This window comes from Rhinopithecus roxellana, chromosome 15, assembly GCF_007565055.1.
Source record: "Rhinopithecus roxellana isolate Shanxi Qingling chromosome 15, ASM756505v1, whole genome shotgun sequence".
Classification (NCBI taxonomy): domain Eukaryota; kingdom Metazoa; phylum Chordata; class Mammalia; order Primates; family Cercopithecidae; genus Rhinopithecus; species Rhinopithecus roxellana.
This window is the reverse complement of record NC_044563.1, coordinates 18,099,300-18,122,750: the sequence shown is the minus strand read 5'-3', so window position 1 is coordinate 18,122,750 and position 23,451 is coordinate 18,099,300. Positions and strand designations below refer to the sequence as shown.

Here is a 23,451-nt window from a genome sequence, read left to right as displayed (position 1 = left end):
AAAATCAGGGGATGCTTTCTGGGATACATACAGTTTTTCTACATATGCACCAGCTGCAGTACAGTGGGGAAAGCATGGCATTGAGGCGATGAGGTTGACACAGAAGCTTGATGCTTATACTTGGGGAGAAAACAAACTTATCCTAATTCTGAATTCATCTCTAACTGCAGCCGGTGCCGTGTGGGTAACCGTGGCCCTTCTGTTGTTACTGCCATTCCCATAATTCCCTCACACTGCTATTGACATGGACTGGCTACGATGCTTCCTCCTGCTCAAACAGAAAGGTCTGAGGTTTCTGTCAAACAGCAGGCCTCTAGGTGAGGAGTGGGTAGGTTTCCAGCCACAAATAGAGGAATACCATTCCAGAAGCCCCTTAGTATCAATAACTGTATAATTCTACCTTGGTATCGAGAATTTTTGGTTCTTACAGGATTCTACCACCTACACTCAAATCTTGTGGTGCTTTCATGTATCTGATTGTTTGGAAGGGACTGAGGAGAGAGCTGGGCAAATGCAAAGCTGTGGCTGTGGGGGGCTAAGATGCATATCGAAGGTTCACTCTCATAAGCTCCCTCACATCACAGGAAAGGGAAAAGAGGTCAGTCTTCTGGAGTGATTAATCAAAACCAAGGTCATATGTCACAGAGTGGTGGCAGCCAGTAACCAGTACCTAAGGAGTCGCCTTCTAAATCAAGTTATTTGAGGGGCAGGAACTATATCTTATTCATGACTGTATCCTCATTTGCAGAATAGCTCCCGACACAAAATCAGCACTCAAGAAACATTTGGCGAAATGAAGTACTGACACATACAGCAAGATGGATGAACCATGAAAACACTGTGCTATTAGGTTGGTGCAAAAGTACCTACAGTCTTTGCCATTGAAAATAATGGCAAAATCTCAATTACTTTTACACCAACCTAAAACATGAAACTAGTCACAAATTTTTTTTTTTTTTTTTTTTTTTTTTGGAGACAGAGTCTCACTCTGTCACCAGCCTGGAGTGCAGTGGTGCGATCTTGCAACCTCCGCCTCCTGGGTTCAAGCGATTCTCCTGCTTCAGGCTCCCAAGTAGCTGGAACTACTGGTGTGCGCCACCACGCCCAGCTAATTTTTGTATTTTTAGTAGAGATGGGGTTTCATCATGTTGGCCAGGATGGTCTCCATCTCTTGACCTCATGATCCACCCGCCTTGGCCTCCCAACATGCTAGGATTATAGGCATAAGCCACTGTGCCTGGCCATTTTTTTATTTTTATTTTTATTTTTTTTGAGACACAGTCTCGCTCTGTTACCCAGGCTGGAGTGCAGCAGCATGATCTTGGCTCATTGCAACCTCCGCCTCCCGGGTTCAAGCAATTCTGCCTGAGCCTCCCGAGTAACTGGGATTATAGACGTGCACCACCATGCCCAGCTAATTTTTTTATTTTTAGTAGAGACAGGGTTTTACCATGTTGGCCAGGCTGGTTTTGAACTCCTAACCTCAAATGATCCGCCTGCTTCAGCCTCCCAAAGTGCTGGGATTACAGGCATGAGCCACTACATCTGGCCAAGACCACATATACAATTCTACTTATTTGATTTTTTTTTTTTTTTTTAAAGACAGAGTCTCACTCTGTTGCCCAGGCTGGAGTGCAGTGGTGCGATCTCAGCTTACTACAACCTCTGCCCTGCAGGCTCAAGCAATTCTCCCACCTCAGTCGCCCAAGTAATTGGGACCACAGACACACGCCACCATGCCTGGCTAAGTTTTTTGTATTTTTGGTAGAGATGGGGTTTCACCATGTCGCCTAGGCTGGTCTGGAACTCCTGAGCTCAAGCAATCCTCCCCACTTGGCTTCCCCAAGTGCTGGGATTACAGCACTTGGGGCCACTGTGCCTGGCCTCAATTCTACTTATTTGAAATGCCCAGTGGAAAAAGCTATAGAGACAGAAAGTAGATTAGGGGTTGCCTAGGGTTGGGGAAGATGGCAGAGAGGGGACTGAAGAGTAATGGCTAAAGGGTGTAGGATTTCTTTTTAAGGTAATGAAAACATTCTAAAATGGACCGTGGTAATGGATGCACAACTCTGGAAATACATTAAAAGCCATTGAATTTTACACTTTAAATGGGTGAAGTGTATGGTACGTGAGTTGTATCCCAAAAAGCTGTTAAAAAGAAATATTTGATGAATAAACAAATGAACAAATAAATATAGGATATAGTTGTTGACTCTTGTTCTTAGAGTTACTTAGAATCATGGACTATTAGAATCATGTAAAATGCCAGACAAGGAATATTCACTCACACATTCACTCATATACTGATTCATTCAGCAGGCATTTATGGAGTGTCTGGCATGTATCTAGGTACTATGCTAAGTGATAGTGATTAAGCAGCAAACAAGATTACTATGGATCCTACTTGCCTCTTGGGACATACATACTCACACTTATGGTTCCTTTTCTTTATTTAGAAATTCTCTAATTATTGTCATACCTTCATTCTTGACTTCAGTATTTTTTATTTTTATTTTTTTTTGAGATGGAATCTTGCTGTGTCGCCCAGGCTGGAGTGCTCTGTGGCCCAGGCTGGAGTGCAGTGGAGCAATCTCAGCTCACTGCAAGCTCCGCCTCCCAGGTTCACGCTATTCTCCTGGCTCAGCCTCCCGAGTAGCTGGGACTACAGGCACCCACCACCACGTCTGGCTAATTTTTCTTTTTCTTTTTTTTTTTTTAGTAGAGATGATCTCAATCTGACCTCGTGATCCATCTGTCTCGGCCTCCCAAAGTGCTGGGATTACAGGTGTGAGCCACCACACCTGGCCTTAAGTTCAGTCTTTAAGGATGCTGAGTTTATCCCCCCAGATTCTGGGGCCGAATCTTCCTTAAAACGATCTGAGCCCAGGCTGACTGCGGTGGCTCATGCCTGTAATCCCAGCACTTTAGGAGGCCTAGGTGGGCAGATCATTTGAGGTCAGGAGTTTGAGACCAGCCTGGGCAACATGGTGAAACCCCATCTCTACTAAAAATACAAAAAAAAAAAAAAAAAAAAAATTAGCCGGGCATGGTGTGCACACCTATAATCCCAGCTACTCAGGAGGCTGAGGCAGGAGAATCACTTGAACCCGGGGAGAGGCGGGGTGGAGGTTGCAGTCAGTCGAGATTGCACCCACTGCACTTCAGCCTGGGCGACAGAGTGAGATTCTGTCTCAAAGAAAACAAACAAACAAAAAAAATTTTTTTAATAAAATGATTTCTGCCCAAAAGGGAACAATCATGGAAATTTAAAGCTAACTTCATTTGGCTGCTTTTAAATTACAAGAGATAATCTCCCATACTTTTTTTTGTTTTTCAGTGAAGAAAAAAATATCCAAATCTCCTTTGGATAGCAGATAAATTAAAATTATAAAACCTGAACTGCAGCTTTTACCAGTGGCCAGTTGCCATCAGGAAAGAAAATTATCCACTGAATAATGAGGGAGAAAAAAACCTACACAATTTTGAGTGTGTGATCACTAAACAGGTTTCGCACATGACCAGCAAAACTAGGTCATGAGCTGTGAGCTGCAAAACACCCTGCCCCACCTTGAGGCTGGTGTCTGTCACTGGGAGCAATGGAGTTCCCATCTTCCAAGTCAGTAGAGGAGTTGGCTGGCACGTTTCAAAAGGAGTGAGTTGATTCTTGGTGCAGTGCAGCCAATGCAGCTTTGTTTTCAGTGGGTCAAACCACAAAGCAGAAATGATGCCATGACACAGGGAGGTGGGAGCATGAGGAGACTCTGAATCTTCTTGGGCTCCTGATCCCCCATCTCTGGATTCAGGCTGACTGCAGTTCCAGTCCCGCCACTGCTACTTACAAGCTATCAGTATATTCGCACATTGTCATCCTGTCTGAGCCTCAGTTCCCACTTCAGTGAAGTGAGCAGTAACAGTACCCTTCCCTCAGCTGGGCTTCATCACTTTCACGCCTTTTTTTTTTTTTTTTTTTTGAGATCCAGTCTCAAAAAAAGAGATCTGTTCCTCATGCTGGAGTGCAGTGGCACAATCTCGGCTCACTGCAACCTCTGCCTCCCAAGTTCAAGTGATTCTCCTGCCTCAGCCTCCCAAGCAGCTGGGATTACAGGTGCCCACCACCATGCCAGGCTCATTTTTGTATTTTTAGCAGAGACAGGGTTTCACCATGTTGGTCAGGATGGTCTCGAACTCCTGACCTCAGGTGATCCATCCACCTTGGCCTCCCAAAGTGCTGGGATTACAGGCGTGAGCTACCACGCCCAGTTGCTTTCACGCCCTTCTGGTTTCCAACCGCAACCCTCTTCATCACAAGTCACTGGCAACCCTTGCCCCCTCTTTTCTCAGAATATCCTCTAGGGGTATGTGTGGGAGTGTGGGTGTGTATTTGTGTGTGTGTTTTGTTGTTGTTGTTTGCCTAATCCTCTCACCACCCTCCAACTCTGTCTTCAGAGCCGGAGGCTCCCCACAGAAACCACAAAGGATCATTTTAAAAGGAAGTAACAGTTTTTACAAGGATTAGGTGAGATAGTTAAGGTAAACAAATTTAAACAGAACAGTGAAGATAAATGCATTCAATATGATTTAAGGAAGGTAAGGCATTCTTCAATAAACATGATTTTTGCTACATGTCCATTTGCAACCCTAGCTCGGGTTTTTTTTTTTTTTTTTTTGAGATGGAGTCTTGCTCTGTCGCACAGGCTGGAGTGCAATGGCGCGATCTCTGCTCCCTGAAACCTCTGCCTCCCAGGTTTAAGAGATTCTCTTGCCTCTACCTCCTGAATAGCTGGGACTACAGGCAAGCGCAACCGTGCCTGGCTCTTTTTTTGTATTTTTAGTAGAGATGGAGTTTCACCATGTAGGTCAGGCTAATCTTGAATATCTGGCTTCAGGTGATCTGCCTGCCTTGGCCTCCCAAAGTGCTGGAATTACAGGTGTGTGCCACTGCGCCTGGCCTAGCTCAGGTTTTGAGTTAAGTAAGTAAAAGTTAACTGAGGCATAGTCCAATATACCTCATGTGGTTAAAAATTGTGAATGATGGTGAAACCCAACACAGAAATTAGGGGCTTCTAACTATTTCTGCCAAGTCTTGGTTCTGGACTGATCTTGAAAAGCTTCTTCTGGCATAAATAATATAATGTGCCCTTCCTTCAACTGGGGCTTTATCACCTTTATGCCCTTCTGGTCCCCAACCTCAACTCTCTTCATCACAAGTCACTGCCAACCCTTGCCCCCTGATATGGTTAGGCTTTGTGTTCCCACCTAAATCTCAACCCGAATTGTAATCCCCAGGTGTTGAGAGGCAGACCTGGTGGGAGGTGATTGGATCACATGGGCAGTTTCCCCTATGCTGTTCTTGTGATAGTGAGTGAGTTCTCAAGACATTTGATGGTTTTATAAGCGTCTGGCATTTCCCCTGCCTGTACTTCTCTCTCCGGCTACCATGTGAAAAAGGTCCTTGCTTCCCCTTTGCCTTCTGCCATGATTGTAAGTTTCCTGAGGCCACGTGGAACTGTGAGTCAATTAAATCTCTTTTCTTTATAAATTACACAGTCTTGGGTAGTATCTTTACAGTAGTGTGAAAACACAAAAATGCAGCCCCTCTTTTCTCAGAATATCCTCTAGGGTGTGTGTGTGTGAGAGGGGGGATTGGAGGGGTTTGGCCTTTTTCTTCCTCTTCATCTCACCACCCTCCAACTCTATCTTCAGACCCTGAGGCTCCCCACAGAAACCACAAAGGATCATTTCGCTTCCCTTTGGAAATGCAGAATCTATTATGTTTTGGGGCACATCCCAAATAGACCCCTCTTCCACTGCCAGTTTCTTTCCTAAATGCTCCTTTTTTTCATTTGTATACACTTCAGGTTTCTCTAGGAAGCAGCGGCCCACAGAGAGCTGAGTTGGTTTCAAGAATCCAGGAGACGTACCTGGCTGCTTTCTGAGTGAGCTCCAGCGGGAAATCAGGACACAGTAATTGCAGCAAACAGTGATATTCTTTCATGGTCAGCAAATCTGAAGTGGAAATGGAGAGGAACACATTAGGTCTCTGCATTTCAAGTCACTGGCCTCTTTTTGTTCATTTCATGAGTTTCAGACTTGGTCTTGGTAGAGCTGCTCTTTTAAAAGCAAGTCAGTATTAAGGGTATGCTAGTCTCTAACCTCCAGGTATGAGTTTTTTAAGACCAATATTTCTACAAAGCTTTTCCTGGGTGGCAAGCATCCAGTTACAACATTTTGACCAAAGGAGCCTCACTGGCATGAAAGTTGGTCGGGTGAAGAGAACAAACAAGAGAGGCACCTTCATCAGCCTTCTTTGGGTTTCCCTGTATATAAAAATCTGGAAGAACAAGTTATTTCAAAGTTGGTTAAATCTGCTGAAATTCTCTGGCATGGTAACATTTGCCACCACATGCCCAAAGACCATCCACAGAATATCTGGAAGCAGTACTAAGGCAAACAGTCTTGCTGTGTATGGAGGAGAAGAGTATAGCATAGAAACCCACAGATCTCATTACTCTGTCATCCAGTACTGCAGCAGGCTGGCTTCTTTTGAATGCCTGAACACAAATCTGGTCATCCTATTATAAGAAGCCAAGACAGGCCGGGCGCGGTGGCTCAAGCCTGTAATCCTAGCACTTTGGGAGGCCGAGACGGGCGGATCGCGAGATCAGGAGATCGAGACCATCCTGGCTAACACGGTGAAACCCCGTCTCTACTAAAAACTACAAAAAAACTAGCCGGGCGAGGTGGCGGCGCCTGTAGTCCCAGCTACCTGGGAGGCTGAGGCAGGAGAATGGCGTGAACCCGGGAGGCGGAGCTTGCAGTGAGCTGAGATCCGGCCACTGCACTCCAGCCTGGGTGACAGAGCGAGACTCCGTCTCAAAAAAAAAAACAAAGAAGCCAAGACAAAGGTCCAAGATATACAGTCAAGGCAACCAAATGATTCCTGATACACAGAAGCAGTGCTTAGGGAGAGGTGAGCCAAGATGAGGCTCTGTGGTCCAGAAGCAGTGCTTAGGGAGAGGTGAGCCAAGATGAGGCTCTGTGGTCCAGCAGATAACCTAGACAGGTGAATCTCAGATTTATAGGATTCCAAGGGAGAAGAAATAAACTGATGCTTGAGTTATTTTGTTGCTGCATGTACTGAAGGCAAAAGATTTTAGATCAGACAAGGAGTAAGAATGTGCAAGTATTACCATATACCAAAGCATTTCGAATATGGAAGTGCCCGGTGATGCTAAAGTGAGAGCAATCCACCCCGAAGCCTGCCTAATTGGGAGGAGGATGAGTGAGAGGAGGGAATCCAGAGGGCATGGCCACATTTGGGGAATGAAGATGATGATCATAGGCACTTGGTTTCTTTGGACCTAAGTTAGCTCAAGCCACAGGAATCCAGATCTTCTGCCCCTGTTAGTTCGGTTGATGCTTTTCCAAGACAAAAACCCCAAATCTCCAGGGAAAGGCCTGGGTTCCTAGTACTTTTTCATCAAAGCTCAATTCAATGTGGGGACAGAGAGTTTGACTAACCACACTGCCAAAGTCAGAAACACCAAAGGAACAGACTCAGCGTCAATATAGGTCAAAGGATCAAGATGGTTTTGTGGCCTCTCCTCTTCCCACTCGCCTGACCTCGGGCACAGCCTGGCAGGAGGTCTTGTTCTTCAAGGGAGGGAGTCATCGCCACTCGTGGTCTCAGGCTTGGGGTGAGGAAAAAGGTGAAGGGAAGGGAGAAAAGCCACTGAATCTAATGTGTTCCCACTTTATTCTCACTCCAGAACTCCCCATCTAGAGAGAAGAGAAGAGTGATTTCTGGCAGGGCAGGGAGTAAATAAAGGAAAGTTCTATCTTTGAATCATCAGTGCTTTTCTAGGCTAAACTTTGGTGGATATATCTGATAGCATTCTTAGGGAGAGTCAGAGTGTTTCATAGGAACTTACATTTATCCCCCAAATTACCTACAAAATATCCTTGGGAAGATAACAGAATTAAGGAAAATGAAAAAATGAGAGAGAGAGAGAGAGAGAGAGAGAGAGAGAGAGAGAGAGAGAGAGAGAGAGAGAGAGAGAGAGAGAGAGAGAGTGTTACTTGATTAAGAAAGACAATGCTAGGAATCAACATTAGCTTCCTGGTTTCTAGACCCTAGGCCCTCTTCAGGTTTTTGATATTATTCTAACTCATGTACTTCAAATACTTGCTTCTGAGGACAGAAGAATGATTTACAAAAATCACTGTGTGCTTCTCTAATACAACAAAAGCTCTTAAAAATATGAAAAACAGAATGCATCCTGCTCACCACTTCTGGAACTTGACTCTTCTAAATGTGAAGTGAGGACAGTAGTCATATAAAGAGATTAATGAAAATGCAAGCAAATAAACAACTTTTTTTTTTTTTTTTTTTTTTTTTTTTTTTTTTTTTTTTTTTTTTTTTTTTTTTGAGACGGAGTCTCGCTCTGTCGCCCAGGCTAGAGTGCAGTGGCCGGTTCTCAGCTCACTGCAAGCTCCGCCTCCCGGGTTTACGCCATTCTCCTGCCTCAGCCTCCGAGTAGCTGGGACTACAGGCGCCCGCCACCTCGCCCGGCTAGTTTTTTGTATTTTTTAGTAGAGACGGGGTTTCACCATATTAGCCAGGATGGTCTTGATCTCCTGACCTCGTGATCCGCCCGTCTCGGCCTCCCAAAGTGCTGGGATTACAGGCTTGAGCCACTGCGCCCGGCCCGTGGTAAATTTTTTTTTTTTTTTTTTTTGAGACGGAGTCTCGCTCTGTCGCCCAGGCTAGAGTGCAGTGGCCGGTTCTCAGCTCACTGCAAGCTCCGCCTCCCGGGTTTACGCCATTCTCCTGCCTCAGCCTCCGAGTAGCTGGGACTACAGGCGCCCGCCACCTCGCCCGGCTAGTTTTTTGTATTTTTTTAGTAGAAACGGGGTTTCACCGTGTTAGCCAGGATGGTCTCGATCTCCTGACCTCGTGATCCGCCCGTCTCGGCCTCCCAAAGTGCTGGGATTACAGGCTTGAGCCACCGCGCCCGGCAATAAACAACTTTTAATTGTGGAGAGAGTAGTTATATTATTGTTATTATTATTCTTCCACGCAGACTCTGTGTTGGGGATGTGGAGAGAGGAGTTCTAATTCTACTTAAGTAGTGACCAAATAATATCAAGGGCAGATGATTTCTGCTACTTCAAGACACTCCTCAGCTGTTGTACAGTGGGTATTGAGAGAACTATGAGTGGTAAGACTTGTTTCAAAATCAGAATACTGATAAGCATATGGGAGCTTGTTCCCTTTCTGCTCCATAGGCTAGGATTCAAATTTTGGCTCTGCGATTCACCAGGTATGTAATCTTGGGCAAATTGCTTAACATCTCTAAGTCTCAGTTTCTCATCTGTAAAATGCAAGTGATACCGACACTTTTCAGGGTTAAAGTCAACTGTAAGACAGATGATGTCTATAAAGTGCTTAGCAGAATGTCTAGAACTTAGTAACATCAAACAGTGGGAGTTTGTTTTGGTTCTGTTTTTAAATTCTGGAGGCAAGGAGAAGACAGGAGGAAGGTATTTGTTGCTGAGGTTTTTTTTCATTTTAAATTTTAATTAATTAATTAATTATGAGATGGGGGGGTCTCACTCTGTTACCCAGGCTGGAGTACAGTGGCATAGCTCACTGCAGTCTTGAACTCCTGAGCTCAAGCGATCCTCCTGCCTCAGCCTCCAAGTAGCTGGGACTACAAGCATATGCCACCAAGCCCTACTCATTTAAAAAATTTTTGTAGAGACGGGGTCTCGTGCCGTCACCCAGGCTAGTCACAAACTTCCCACCTCAGCCTCCCAAAGTGCTGGGATTACAGGCATGAGCCTGGCTGTTGCTGAATTTGGACATTTAAACACCTAAAAGTGTTCTGCCTTGAAAGTTCTCTGTTGGGTTGCCTGAGCCAAATCCGTTTTGAACACTCTCCTGCAGTGGCCACTCACTTCCTATTCCCATGTGCCTGCTCTGTTCCAGGCTCCCCATTATGATGAACAAGCTAGCAGTCCCCCTAGCTTCTGTGGCCTGCATTTGGGCACCAGTTCACCCTAATGCTCCTGTCCATTTTGGGTCCTTTAGCTCTTAGAACTGTCCAAGATCTCAAAGGCCCTTCTCGCAGCCTTTTGTGCTCCAGCAGTAACTGTAGAGTGTAGTAGAGAGAGTGTGTAGAGTAAAAGAGAGTGAGTAGTCATGGAGATCTGTGCTCAGCTCTTGAATTAACTCACTTAGGCCAGGTGCAGTGGCTCATGCCTATAATCCCAGCACTTTGGGAGGCCGAGGCAGGTGGATCACCTGAGGTCAGGAGTTTGAGACCAGCCTGGCCAACATGGCGAAACCCCATCTCTACTAAAAATACAAAAAGTATCCCAGCATGGTGGCAGGTGCCTGTAATCCAGCTACTCGGGAGGCAGGAGAATTACTCGAACCTAGGAGGCAGAGGTTGCAGTGAGCTGAGGTCACATCACTGCACTCCAGCCTTTGACAAAGCAAGACTCCATCCCCCTCCCCACCCCCCCAAAAAATAAAAAAATTTAAAAAAATTAACTCACTTAGCCTTCACAGCATACTACCTTACGAAGTAGACTCCATTATTCCCAGTACCATTTCACAGATGAGGATGAGAAAGTTTAGAGGGATGAAATAAGCTGGTGAGCAAGGAGAGGAGGGTCCAGGATAGGGGAGAGGAAGGGGACCTGTCTTCCCTGAGCAAGATCTCAGGCTCGAAGGGAGAGAAGGGAGGCTGATGGCAGGAGGGGCTTAACAATAACACAGTTAACATTTATTGAGCACTTCTCTCGGGGAGGCACTGATCTAAGGGGTTTACATATGTTACCTCACTAATCTTCACTACTATTACCCTCATTTCACAGAAACAAAAACTCAGATTGTGCACACTTAAGAGGTAGAACTGGAATTCAAACCCAGGCAGCCTGGCTCGAAAGCCCACCCAGCTAACATTGTCAGCACCTTGATCTTATCAGCTATAATGTGTGAGGCTTAAGAACTTGTTTTCTCCTCCAAACTAACTGCAGGAACTAAATACCTCCAGATGAACTGGATCAAGAAGACAATTCAAGTGAATTGACATTTTCCACGTAAGCAACCGAGTCTTAAAGGTTCTAATTACTGTCAACAGCGAAGACCGAGGCTCCAGCACAGCAGCCTCAGTTAGGCCAGAGGACATGGGCTGGGGGACACCTGTGCTGGTGGCCACACCGTGGTCTCTCATCCCCATCCCCATCTCATGCCCGCCACTCTTCTACCTGGCAGGTGCAGGGGAGTTAAGTATTGTGTATCAATAGACACCTCTAGAAACCTCCCCACAATTAGAAGACTGTCAGCCAGTAGGTCCTGCAAGTTCAAAGGCAAAGACATAATAAGGTTTTGGTGTAAGATCAAAATCAGAACACTCTCCACAAATTTGTGTGTCTCCTTTCGTGGGTGGTCAGACTGCCAAACTTTCTTCTTCTAAGCCTTGCACTAGTCTCACCAATTGTGTGGCTGGCTCCAGACCAGAGGTGTTTTACGCCATTGATCCTATCTTCTCCAGAGGCAGCACAGCATAGCATTGTGGTTAATAGCATGGACTTGGGAGTTAGATTGTTCGAGTCCAAATTCTAGCTTTGCCACTGACTTCAAGTTACTTGACCTTTAAGCTTTCCATGTCTCAGTTTCCCCATTTACGAAATGACAGTATGAACATTGCAGAGTTGTTGTGAGTTAATGTAAAGTGCTTAGAACAGTGTCTGACCCATCATAAGGGCCGTCTGTTAGTACTTGCTATTATTATTTTAGAAATAAAGAAACTAGGGCTCAGTGAGGCGTAATCATTTTCTCAAGGAAACAGCTAGGAAAAGGGCTGAGATTCAGACCTAGGCCTAGCACAGGCTCTGAAGGTCCTGCAAGTTCCACCCTAGCAGGTGGGATCCAGCTGGTTTGTGAAGGACTTCTGATGATAGGATTATTCACACTAGATGACTGACAGACTTTATATCTAAGTTAAACATACAGATACCCTTCAGGCCGGCCACTTTAAACAGCGCAGGGTGGTTGGGCAGGGCAGCTGTATTAGCGCCAAGCTCTGACTTTGCAATCAGATGACCTGGCTGCAAAACCTGGCTCTACTACTTGCCACCAGCATGACTTAGACAAGCTGTACAACTTCCCTGAACCTTGGTTTCCTTGTCTTAAAAGTGTAATAATTACAGTACCTACCTAATGGAATTGTAAAAGATCAAAAGAGGTAATATATATATACTTTTCTGAAAATAGTTAGCAAAGTACTCAATAAGTGGTAGCATTATTTTATAATTATTAACTGATTAAAACTTGAAGTCCTGAAATTAAGGAATCTTTGAACTTAGCTAAAGCAATTAGCACAATGCCTGGTGCATTGCAGTATACATCTGTTGAAGGAATGAATACATAAAAACATGCCTCACGGGCCGGGCGCGGTAGCTCAAGCCTGTAATCCCAGCACTTTGGGAGGCCGAGACGGGCGGATCACGAGGTCAGGAGATCAAGACCATCCTGGCTAACACGGTGAAACCCCGTCTCTACTAAAAAAATACAAAAAACTAGCCGGGCGAGGTGGCGGGGCCTGTACTCCCAGCTACTCGGGAGGCTGAGGCAGGAGAATGGCGGGAACCCAGGAGGCAGAGCTTGCAGTGAGCTGAGATCCGGCCACTGCACTCCAGCCTGGGCGACAGAGGGAGACTCCGTCTCAAAAAAAAAAAAAAAAAAAAACATGCCTCACATAGTGACCCAAATAAAAATTCACAGGGATAAAGTTCTGGTCACTGTGTGAACACAGAGATAGGAGATCTCCAGGCACAGGAGGCATTTCTGCAAACTTAAGGGGTATGAGGAGAAGCCAGTAGTTGTGAAGTGTGAAAAAAGGAAAATCCCCTACATGCTAGGTACTATAACTCTCAGTAAACATGATAAACCATGGCCGGTGTACTACACTTCATGGGCTCGTTGGCCTTCGCACCAAGTGCTCAATTCAATCAGCTTGAATATTTCTTTTCATAAGAATGTATCACCAATTTTCCTTTTTTTCCAACAGAGTCTCACTCTGTTGCCCAGGCTGGAGTGCAGTGGCACAATCTCGGCTCATGGCAACCTCCGTCTCCCAGGTTCAAGCGATTCTCCTGCCTCAGACTCCCAAGTAGCTGGGACTACAGACATGCACCATCACATCAGGCTAATCTTTATATTTTTAGTAGAGGAGAGGTTTCAGCACATTGGTCAGGCTGGTCTCGAACTCCTGACCTCAGGTGATCCATCCGCCTCAGCCTCCCAAAGTGCTGGGATTATAGGCATGAGTCACTGCATCAGGCCGTGTCACTGATTTTTCTATGAAAACCAAAGGAAGCCTAGGGTTCACTTTGCAGAAATTCACTTTATTGCTATTACAACTGTAGCATGAATACTACTGCTTTCAAGATAAGCAGTGCTCTGACTCAAAATATTCTTCTGTTGGTTATATCCACTCTAATCCTAGAGAGTGTTAGATGAATTTACTTTAGCCAAGAAAATGAATCTAGTCAGAAATTATTGATTCCCAATATATTCAAGGGCTAACTCATTCTCACTTGTAGGAAAAGGATGTCTTTTTGACATCTGGACTGAATTCTTGCTGTGGCAAGTCTTGCTTCTGAAGCTCTGTGGGAGCAGCTTAGTCATTTCTACATCCTCCTTGCAGAGCACCATGCGTACCCACATTTGCTTAGAACTGTGGTGGAAGGTAGTTGTAGATCGGATACCTCTCCTCTTCCTGGGAAATGGTACCTTTGCCAGGGTCACTAAAGAAGACCCATGGAGGAGTGCCAGATGGAAGGAACTGGGGCCATATATTCATTCCTTCAGAGAAAGCCTTCCCTAAAGCCTAAAGTCAAAGACTTTTAGCTCTAAATGTATGGGGGATGAAATGGGGCTCAGTCTAAATTCATTTGTGTGAGTGCCTGCATGTTGGTTGTGTGAGCTAGTGCTGGACAAGAGCTGAAGATAATGAAATGCTATAAGCCATGGGAATCCCAGAGGACTGAACAGCCTCTAGTTGGTTGGCTGCATGATCTCAATAGGACTACCACAGAGGCCAGAGAATACCACAGCCCATGTGTGGACTCTCCAATTTTCAGCTGCAATTGTTTTTATGTTCTTTTATGCAGGGGTTGTGAAGGCTCACTCTAAATGACACTCATCCTCAGCCAGGTTGCTCTGCCAAGAGATGCTCGGAAGGACATGGATAGTTTGGGGCATGACCACACCACCCCTTCCAATCCCTAGGGCACCAAGGCTTTGTTACCAGGCCACAGCTGAGTAAATACTTCTCAGTGCTACTCTGTGAGGAGGGGGAAGGGAGTGAGGGACAGTGTGGGGGAAGGGAAGAAGGCGGCAAGACATCTGATGGCTTCACTCCCCATGTAGCAGTTGGTATCACAAGTCACAGAAAGATTGCTACCCTACTAGGGCCATGTTCCTGTCAAGCAAAGACCCAGAAGAAGAGAAGGCTCTGATATTCAATTTTATCTCCTCTGGCAGCACTGTTGTTTTATATTACAAATGGAGGGCAATGATAATTAGTTGACTGAATGGGAAATGACCTTACAAAAGGAATGAGAAGCAATGGCCTTGAATGATACCTGTGGGGTAAAGTATTTGGGCCATTATGAACACTATCCTTTGCCAGCTCATTACTCCCCAGAGCATCTTCAGTGTGTTCCAATGGCGGCAGAAAGCCCCTTTAGGTTTTGTTTTTTTGAGACAGCGTCTTGCTCTGTCGCCAGGCTGGAGTGCAGTGGCATTATCGCGGCTCACTGCAAACTCCGCCTCCCGGGTTCAAGCGAGTCTCCTGCCTCAGGCTCCCGAGTACCTAAGACTACAGGCGCCTGCCACCATGCCCAGCTAATTTTTGTACTTTTAGTGGAGACGGAGTTTCACCATGTTGGCCAGGATGGTCTCAATCTCTTGACCTCGTGATCCGCACGCCTTGGCCTCCCAAAGTGCTGGGATCACAGGCGTGAGCCACCACACCTGGCCGCCCCTTTAGTTTTATATTTTATTATGACTAAGCCAAACACCAAGCTAGAAATGTATTTAGTCTATTTCTATTTGGCTGTATCTTTGTTCTAGGCAAAGTATTAAATCAGGCACAGTAACAATTTTATGGCAATGTTTAAAATGAACAAAAACAACTCTCCAGGAACTGTTTATATACAGCAGGCAAAGATTTAAAGAAATTCGGGCATTTCTATCCAGGATCTCAACATTCTTCCCAGGGTCATGTAGGACATACCATGGCAATCTGATCAGGTTTTAGGAGACCCATGGCCATCCTGAGCCACCACTGGTGGCTTAAACCACAGGCCTGATCTGATAAGAATCCCCTGTACTGTGTCAAACCCTTGGGGGTGTGTTCATCATGATGGGGCCATTAGCGATTGGAGGACCAAGGCAAGGCTTTGTTCTGAGGGAGGTCCTGTCTTAGAAAGTTTGAGGACGTGAAACACAGGCTGCACATGGCTAGGGTGGGCAGCCGTATGGCACTGTGGAAGGAAGCACCAGTGCCAGGAGTAAAAAAAAGCCTCTCTAATAGCAACGGGGCTAGCTACTCTGGCATGGACACAGTTTCCTACCCATTATTGAGGAAATGGAAGGCAGTTTTGGACACCAAAATGTAGAGCAGGATCTTGGCACCATAAGCTTCCAAAGGCTCCGGCAGCCCATCAAAGTGACTCCAGCCTAGAATTTGCACCACCACTCACGTGCTCATGCAGCTCCACCAGGTGTTACCACTTCCCATTTTTGTTTGGAAACAGGAGGACAGGGTGGGCCCTTTGAAACGGACACCTTAGGGCCAAGGTATAATTCTCCAAGAAGCAGGTGTTGTTACAAACTCCTGAAACCCATTCCTGTTCTTAATTGAACAGAAATGGTTAAACAGGCACAAGAGCTAAACTGGAGATTAAACCTTAAGCCCTCCTAATGGTGAGTAAGGGCAAGGGAAAACATCACGCCCTCCCAATGGTGATATACCTCACTCAACCTTTGAAAAAGAAGCAGAATTTTACATTTTTTTCTGCAGGGTGTCGGGGGGCGGGTTTAAGGCCAGAATGAAGGTTTTTATGTTGTTTTAGGGGGAAAAAGCCTACTATAGAGACACACCATGATAGAGAAAAGAACTTGGTCTGACTTCGGCAAAGGATTATACCTATCTGGGCACAACTTTTCTAGGCCTCAGTTTTCTCACCTGTAAAATAAGGATGTTGTGAGCCACCACACCCGGACTGAAAAAAATGTTTTTATATATATACATTTTAAAAAATAGAAATCTAGGTCTGGTGCAGTGGCTCACGCTTGTAATCCCAGCACTTTGGGAGGCCAAGACGGGAGAATTGCTTGAGCCCAGGAGTTCAAGACCAGCCTGGGCAACATAGTGAGACCTCATTTCCATAAAAAATAAAAATGAAAAAATTAGCTGTGCATGGTGGCACATGCCTGTAGTCCCAGCTACTCGAGAGACTGAGGTGGGAGGATGGCTTGAACCTAGGAGGTTAAGGCTGCAGTAAGCAGCCTGCACCACTGCACCCCAGCCTGGGTGACTGAGTGAGACCCTGTCTCAAAGAAATAACAAATGAAAATCTTGTAAGGAATCTCAATATTTAATATCTATAAAAACAAAGCCTTTTTTAGCCAACTTTCTCTTCAACAGCTCTCACCCAGACGAGAAGTTGAGGAAAGAAGGCCTGAGGTGCTACCTTAAAATTCTAGAGCTCTACAAAGGGCAGTTAGGCCCTAACACCTAAGTGGGTCTTACATAGTGCAATGGTTAAGAGTATAGGCTCATGAAGGGCATGGTGGCTCACGCCTGTAATCCCAGCACTTTGGGAGCCAGAGGCGGGCAGATCACTTGGTCAGGAGTTTGAGACCAGCCTGGCCAACATGGTGAAACCTCGTCTATACTAAAAATACAAAAATTAGCTGGGCCTGGTGGTGCGTGCCTGTAATCCCAGCTACTTAGGAGGCTGAAGCAGGAGAACTACTTGAACCTGGAAGGTGGAGGTTGCAGTACACCAAGATCACACCACTGCACTCCAGTCTGGGCAACATGACACAGCAAGACTCCATCTAAAAAAAAAAAAAAAAAAAAAAAAAAAAAAATCAAGGCTCCTGAATCAGCCGATCTGGGTCCAAATCCTGGTTCTTCTGCTAACTAGCCATGTGACATTGGGCAAGCCAATTAGAAATGAGAGTGAATATAGTAATAATGTTATGAATAATGATAATGCTAATCATGAATTCTTGAGAGGATTAAAAAATCATTTTTTTAAAAGGAAGAGATGGTAAATTAAGGTGCTGGTACATGGCACAGATAAGCATCCAATCAACAGTACCTGCTCTTATTACTTTCCTTCATTTAAGGCACACAGACACAGGTGGGATGGCACCTGTGTAACAAAAGGCACAATTTATCAAAGTTCTCCTTAGCTCCAGCCAGTGGGTGGCTGAAACGATCTTATTTGTTATTTCATGATTATTTTATCATGCCTTTTTCTTTATTGATGAATGAATAACAGAGTTCCTGCCTGAAGGCAGGTGCGCCACTGTCCTGGACTGTCAGTGCACTGCCAATCCTCTATCGCCTCACTTTTTTTTTTTTTTTTTTTTTTGAGATGGAGTCTCGCTCTGTCGCCCAGGCTGGAGTGCAGTGGCCAGATCTCAGCTCACTGCAAGCTCCGCCCCCCGGGTTTAGGCCATTCTCCTGCCTCAGCCTCCCGAGTAGCTGGGACTACAGGCGCCTGCCACCTCGCCTGGCTAGTTTTTTGTATTTTTTAGTAGAGACGGGGTTTCACCGTATTAGCCAGGATGGTCTCGATCTCCTGACCTCGTGATCCGCCCGTCTCGGCCTCCCAAAGTGCTGGGATTACAGGCTTGAGCCTCACTTTTAATAGTGCTGATGGCTCATCATATTTGCAGACATGGTAGAATTATGCAAATCATTTTCATATGCATTATCACTTTTGATCCCCATAAGAATTTTGTGGGGCAGGGAAAAGAAAATGATATTAATTCCCTTTTTTTTTGAGACGAAGTCTCGCTCTGTCACCCAGGCTGGAGTGCAGTGGCCGGATCTCAGCTCACTGCAAGCTCCGCCTCCCAGGTTTACGCCATTCTCCTGCCTCAGCCTCCCGAGTAGTTGGGACTACAGGCGCCCACCACCTCGCCTGGCTAGTTTTTTGTATTTTTTTTTTTTTTTAGCAGAGACGGGGTTTCACCGTGTTAGCCAGGATGGTCTCGATCTCCTGACCTTGTGATCCACCCGTCTCGGCCTCCCAAAGTGCTGGGATTATAGGCTTGAGCCACCGCCCCCGGCCTAATTCCCATTTTTATAGACATGGAAAATGAGGCTCAGCAAAGGACAAAATTGCCGCATAAGTGGTAGTTCCTGGATCAGATCAAGCCTTCTCATTCAAAGGCTACACAGGCTGGCTCCCTATGATGTCCTTTTCTTTTTGCTGTAAGAGTTCTGGGAACTCAGCCTGCTTTTCCTTCGTCTATGGATGAAAAACACCTGGCACAGTGAATTCCCACAGTGAGAACCCATTAAATGTTAGCTGCAACTGCTATTATTATTTTGTGTATTATTTAATTTTATTCTTTTTTTTTTTTTTTTTTTGAGATAGGGTCTTGCTCTGTTGCCCAGGCTGGAGTGCAGTGGCGTCACGTAGGCTTGCTGCAACCTCCACTTCCTGGGCTCAAGCAATCTTCCCACCTCAGCTCCTCAAATAGTTGTGACCACAGTCACATGCCACCATGCCCGGCTAATTTTTGTATATTTTGTAGAGACAAAGTTTGGCCATGTTGCTCAGGCTGGTCTCAAACTCCTGAGCTCAGGCAATCCACCTGCCTCAGCCTCCCAAAGTGCTGGGATTACAGGCATAAGCCACCATGCTGGCCATTATTTTAATTTTTTTAGAGATAGGGTCTCGCTCTGTCACCCAGGCTGGAGTGCAGTGGCATGATCATAGCTCACTGCAGCCTGGAACTCCTTGGGTTCAAACGCTCTTCCTACCTTAGCCTAGGCGGGATGTAGTTAGACTACAGGCATGCACCATCACGCCTGGCTGATTTTTTCATTTTTATTTTTTCTAGAGACAGAGTCTTGATATGTTACCCAGGCTGCTCTGGAACTCCTGGCCTCAAATGATCCTTCTGCCTTGGCCTCCCAAAGCACTGGGATTATAGGTGTGAGCTATCGCACCTGGCCAGTGATTATTACTGTGAACATTTAAATCTCCCACTAGCTATTCCATCTCTTTTTTTTTTTTTTTTTTTTTTTGAGGCGGAGTCTCGCTCTGTCGCCCAGGCTGGAGTAGTGTGGCCGGATCTCAGCTCACTGCAAGCTCCGCCTCCCAGGTTCACGCCATTCTCCTGCCTCAGCCTCCCGAGTAGCTGGGACTACAGGCACCCGCCACGTCGCCTGGCTAGTTTTTTGTATTTTTTAGTAGAGACGGGGTTTCACCGTGTTAGCCAGGATGGTCTCGATCTCCTGACCTCGTGATCCGCCCGTCTCGGCCTCCCAAAGTGCTGGGATTACAGGCTTGAGCCACCGCGCCCGGCCTATTCCATCTCTTTCTATCACCTTTTGTCATAGGGTGGCTCCAGGGTCAGATGTAGTCTATCTGGCTCATAACTTCCTTGCTTCCCCCCAAAACTGACAGGCCTTTTCTATTTTAGGTGACTTGCTACTGATGCCTATAAGAAAATAGAGAAGAGGCAACAAAATTAATAAACAGTTAAAGCCATTATAAGCCTGTATCTGCAATTTTAACAGGACTAGACACAGATGAGGAAAAGTATATTTAATTTACATATATAAAAAATACTGGCCGGGCGCGGTGGCTCAAGCCTGTAATCCCAGCACTTTGGGAGGCCGAGGCGGGCGGATCACGAGGTCAGGAGATCGAGACCATCCTGGCTAACACGGTGAAACCCCGTCTCTACTAAAAAATACAAAAAACTAGCCGGGCGAGGTGGCGGGCGCCTGTAGTCCCAGCTACTGGGAGGCTGAGGCAGGAGAATGGCGGTAACCCCGGGAGGCGGAGCTTGCAGTGAGCTGAGATCCGGCCACTGCACTCCAGCCCGGGCGACAGAGCGAGACTCCGTCTCAAAAAAAAAAAAAAAAAAAAAAAAAAAAAAATACTTCCCACTTTTTTTTTTTTTTTGAGACAGAATCTTGCTCTGTCACCCAGGATGGGTGCAGCAGTGTAATCTCAGCTCACTACAACCTCTGCCTCGTGGGTTCAAGCAATTCTCGTGCCTCAGCCTCCCATGTAGCTGGGATTACAGGAATGTGCCACCATGCCTGGCTAATTTTTGTATTTTTAGTAGAGATGGGTTTTCACCATGTTGGCCAGGCTGGTCTTGAACTCCTGACCTCAAGTGATCTGCCAACCTTGGCCTCCCAAAGTGCTGGGGTTACAGGCGTGAGCCACTGCTCCTGGCCCCACTACCTTTTTCTTTGCAATTTAAAATCAGGCTTATTGTTAGGATGAAATTTTATGTTATTAGCAAAACTGTCTGATGAGAACTTGAGAGAAAGCCACAGAAAACAAGAAATAATAAAAGTTATTATACTTCCTCTGAGCTTTCCACTGTCCAAAGCAGCCACAGAATAAATAAGAAGTGGAACAGATTATGCATTTGATTTTCTTAAAATGCATTTTCCTTCTTTTCTAAATAAATATAAACAGAAGCAGTGGCTAACGGGGTTACTCACTGAGGGTGAGTGGAACCAAGACAGACTAAAAATAAAAAAGCAACAATCTAAGTTCTCTGGTTCTTGATGGGTGTGCGAGCAGGGGAGGACAGTGGCCAGCATGTAGGCGTGCTTATGAAGACCACAGCCTGTTTTCTCATCAGAATCCGCTAGCTCCCACCAATGATGATGGATTTATGGCTACCTATCAACTGAAAAAACAGACGTAAGGAACAGAAACAGAAGAACCAGAAAGAAGACTGGGTATAGATAAACACACACATCTCTTCAGATGAATCCACCTTTGTCTTTCCTGCTGTTTTGTCTTTTGTGGGCATATGTAATGTACCCTATCTATAATTACATGGATACGTATCGGGAAGAGAATGAGGCAGCTAGAGAAAGAAGAGTGTCTGACTCTTTTGGGACTTGATGGGAAAGGAAATTGATGTTAGCAGTTACTGTTCCTTAAAGCTATCAGCTTTGTTTTTCAAAGTATGGTTTCCTGGTCAAGGATCCTTTGCCTGTAATGTGAGTGAATCACTCATCTTATTTTAATAAAAATGTGAACCAAATGATAGTGCTTTCCATCCTGGGAAACGACACAATAGTTAGGCTTTCTGAACCCTGATCCTTATCTTTCACTGGGACTGGCAGGCATACAACAAATAAAGAAAAAAAATGAAAAATATCCAGTGGCATCAGGGTGAATCCACCCAACTTTTTGTTTTTTGTTTTTTTTGTTTTTTGAGACGGAGTCTCACTCTGTGGCCCAGGTTAGAGTGCAGTGGCGCAATCTCGGCTCACTGCAAGCTCCGCCTCCTGGGTTCACACCATTCTCCTCCCTCAGCCTCCCGAGTAGCTGGGACTACATGCGCCTGCCACCTCGCCCGGCTACTTTTTTGTATTTTTTTTTTTTAGTGGAGATGGGGTTTCACCGTGTTAGCCAGAATGGTCTCCATCTCCTAACCTTGTGATCCGCCCACCTCGGCCTCCCAAAGTGCTGGGATTACAGGCGTGAACCACCGTACCCAGCTCCAACTTCTTTCATGCACAAGAATTCTGAAAGACAAAGTCTGGTTTTACTCACTGGGGTTTGGTTTCCCCATCAATGGGTGGCCTTCCATTGGATACTAACTCTGTGCCTCAATTTATTCCTGTCATGCCTCACATGTAAATAAATGATCAAGGCTGATTAGATTAAGTAAAATATATTTTAAAGTATATAAGATTGTATACCCTTTTGAATTTTGTCATTTTCATGTATAACCTATTTTTAGAATTAAGAAAATAAACAAAAGTATGAGCAATGAGAAGACATCAAAGGATTTTTATAAAGTAAGACCATTAAGGCCGGGTGCAGTGGCTTACGCTCCAGCACTTTGGGAGGCTGAGGCAGGCAGATCACGAGGTCAGGAGTTCGAGACCAGCCTGACCAACATGGTGAAACCCCATCTCTACTAAAAATACAAAAATTAGCCAGGCGTGGTGGCACGTGCCTGTAATCCCAGCTACTCAGGAGGCTGAGGCAGAAGAATTGCTTGAACCTGGGAGGTGGAGGTTGCAGTGAGCCGAGATTGCACCACTGCACTCCAGCCTGGGTGACAGAATAAGGCTCCGTCTCAAGAAAAAAAAGACCATTAAGAACTATTTGAAAATGTACAAACATTTTAATCTCAATAATTGTGACGGTTGCTTCTGGGTCTAACATTCTAGGATTCTTTCATTGTCATTCTCTGTGGTTGAGGAAGTAGCCCAAAGACTGGGTAGTGCATAATTTGTTTTTGTTTGTTTGTTTTTTGAGATGGGGTCTCACTCTTGTCACTCAGGCTGAAGTGCAATGGCATGATCTCGGCTCACTGCAATGTCCACCTCCTGGGTTCAAGCCACTGTGTCAGCTTATTTTTGTATTTTTAGTAGAGGTGGGATTTCACCACGTTGGCCAGGCTAGTCTCGAACTCCTGACCTCAGGTGATCCACCTGCCTCGGCCTCTCAAAGTGTTGGGATTATGGGCATGAGCCTCCGTGCCCAGCCATAATCTGACCATCTAGTACATAACTTCCTAGCAGAGTGGGAATGCTGTGAACTCTGCCTCTGCCCCCATCTTGTTTTCCTGCTCTATTTTTTCTCCAGAGCAGTAACTGTCTCCCCAACAGAAGCCCCAAGAGAGCAAGAATTTTGACTTTTATTCATTGTTGGTTCCTAATAAGTAACCATTAGAGGAGCAAGACTGCTGTGAAGAATACATGAGATAATGCTTATGAAGCTCTTAGCACTCACTGTCTGGGACAGAGAATATAGCTGGCAGGCAGGTTTTGTTTGACTTGAAGTGAACTTTTTAAATTTCGAGGCAAAACATTAAGATATTTCTTACAACACAATCTAGATTTCAGATAGCTCTCTTTTTTAGAAAAAATCAGAAGATCTGGCAATAATGGGCCATCATTCCAGCACGACCACAATCAGCTGGAGTTGGGTAAGAGGATGCCCTTGCCAGTTTACCACCAAAAATACCTATGCTTCTTACATTACCTGCCTGGCCAGTGTTGGCGTCTGAATTTTCAACCCCAGATGAGGAATTTCTCTTTGGAAGCTTTTACAATAAAGATTTAATTCATCTGATGAAATGAGTTTAAGATGAAAATAAAGTACATGACCTCATGATATTAATAG

The 23,451-nt window shown here is 45.4% G+C and overlaps 1 protein-coding gene across 4 annotated transcripts in view; it reads right to left on the bottom strand.

Annotated features, from left to right (window-relative positions):
- Positions 1 to 23,451, bottom strand: part of C15H11orf49 (chromosome 15 C11orf49 homolog) — a 228,049-nt gene that overhangs the window by 22,088 nt on the left and 182,510 nt on the right. For all 4 annotated transcript variants that reach the window (XM_010371092.2, XM_030918979.1, XM_010371091.2 and 1 more), the window contains exon 4: positions 5,922 to 6,006. In XM_010371092.2, the coding sequence (XP_010369394.1) occupies positions 5,922 to 6,006 (85 nt within the window). The remainder of the gene's footprint in view (positions 1 to 5,921; positions 6,007 to 23,451) is intronic.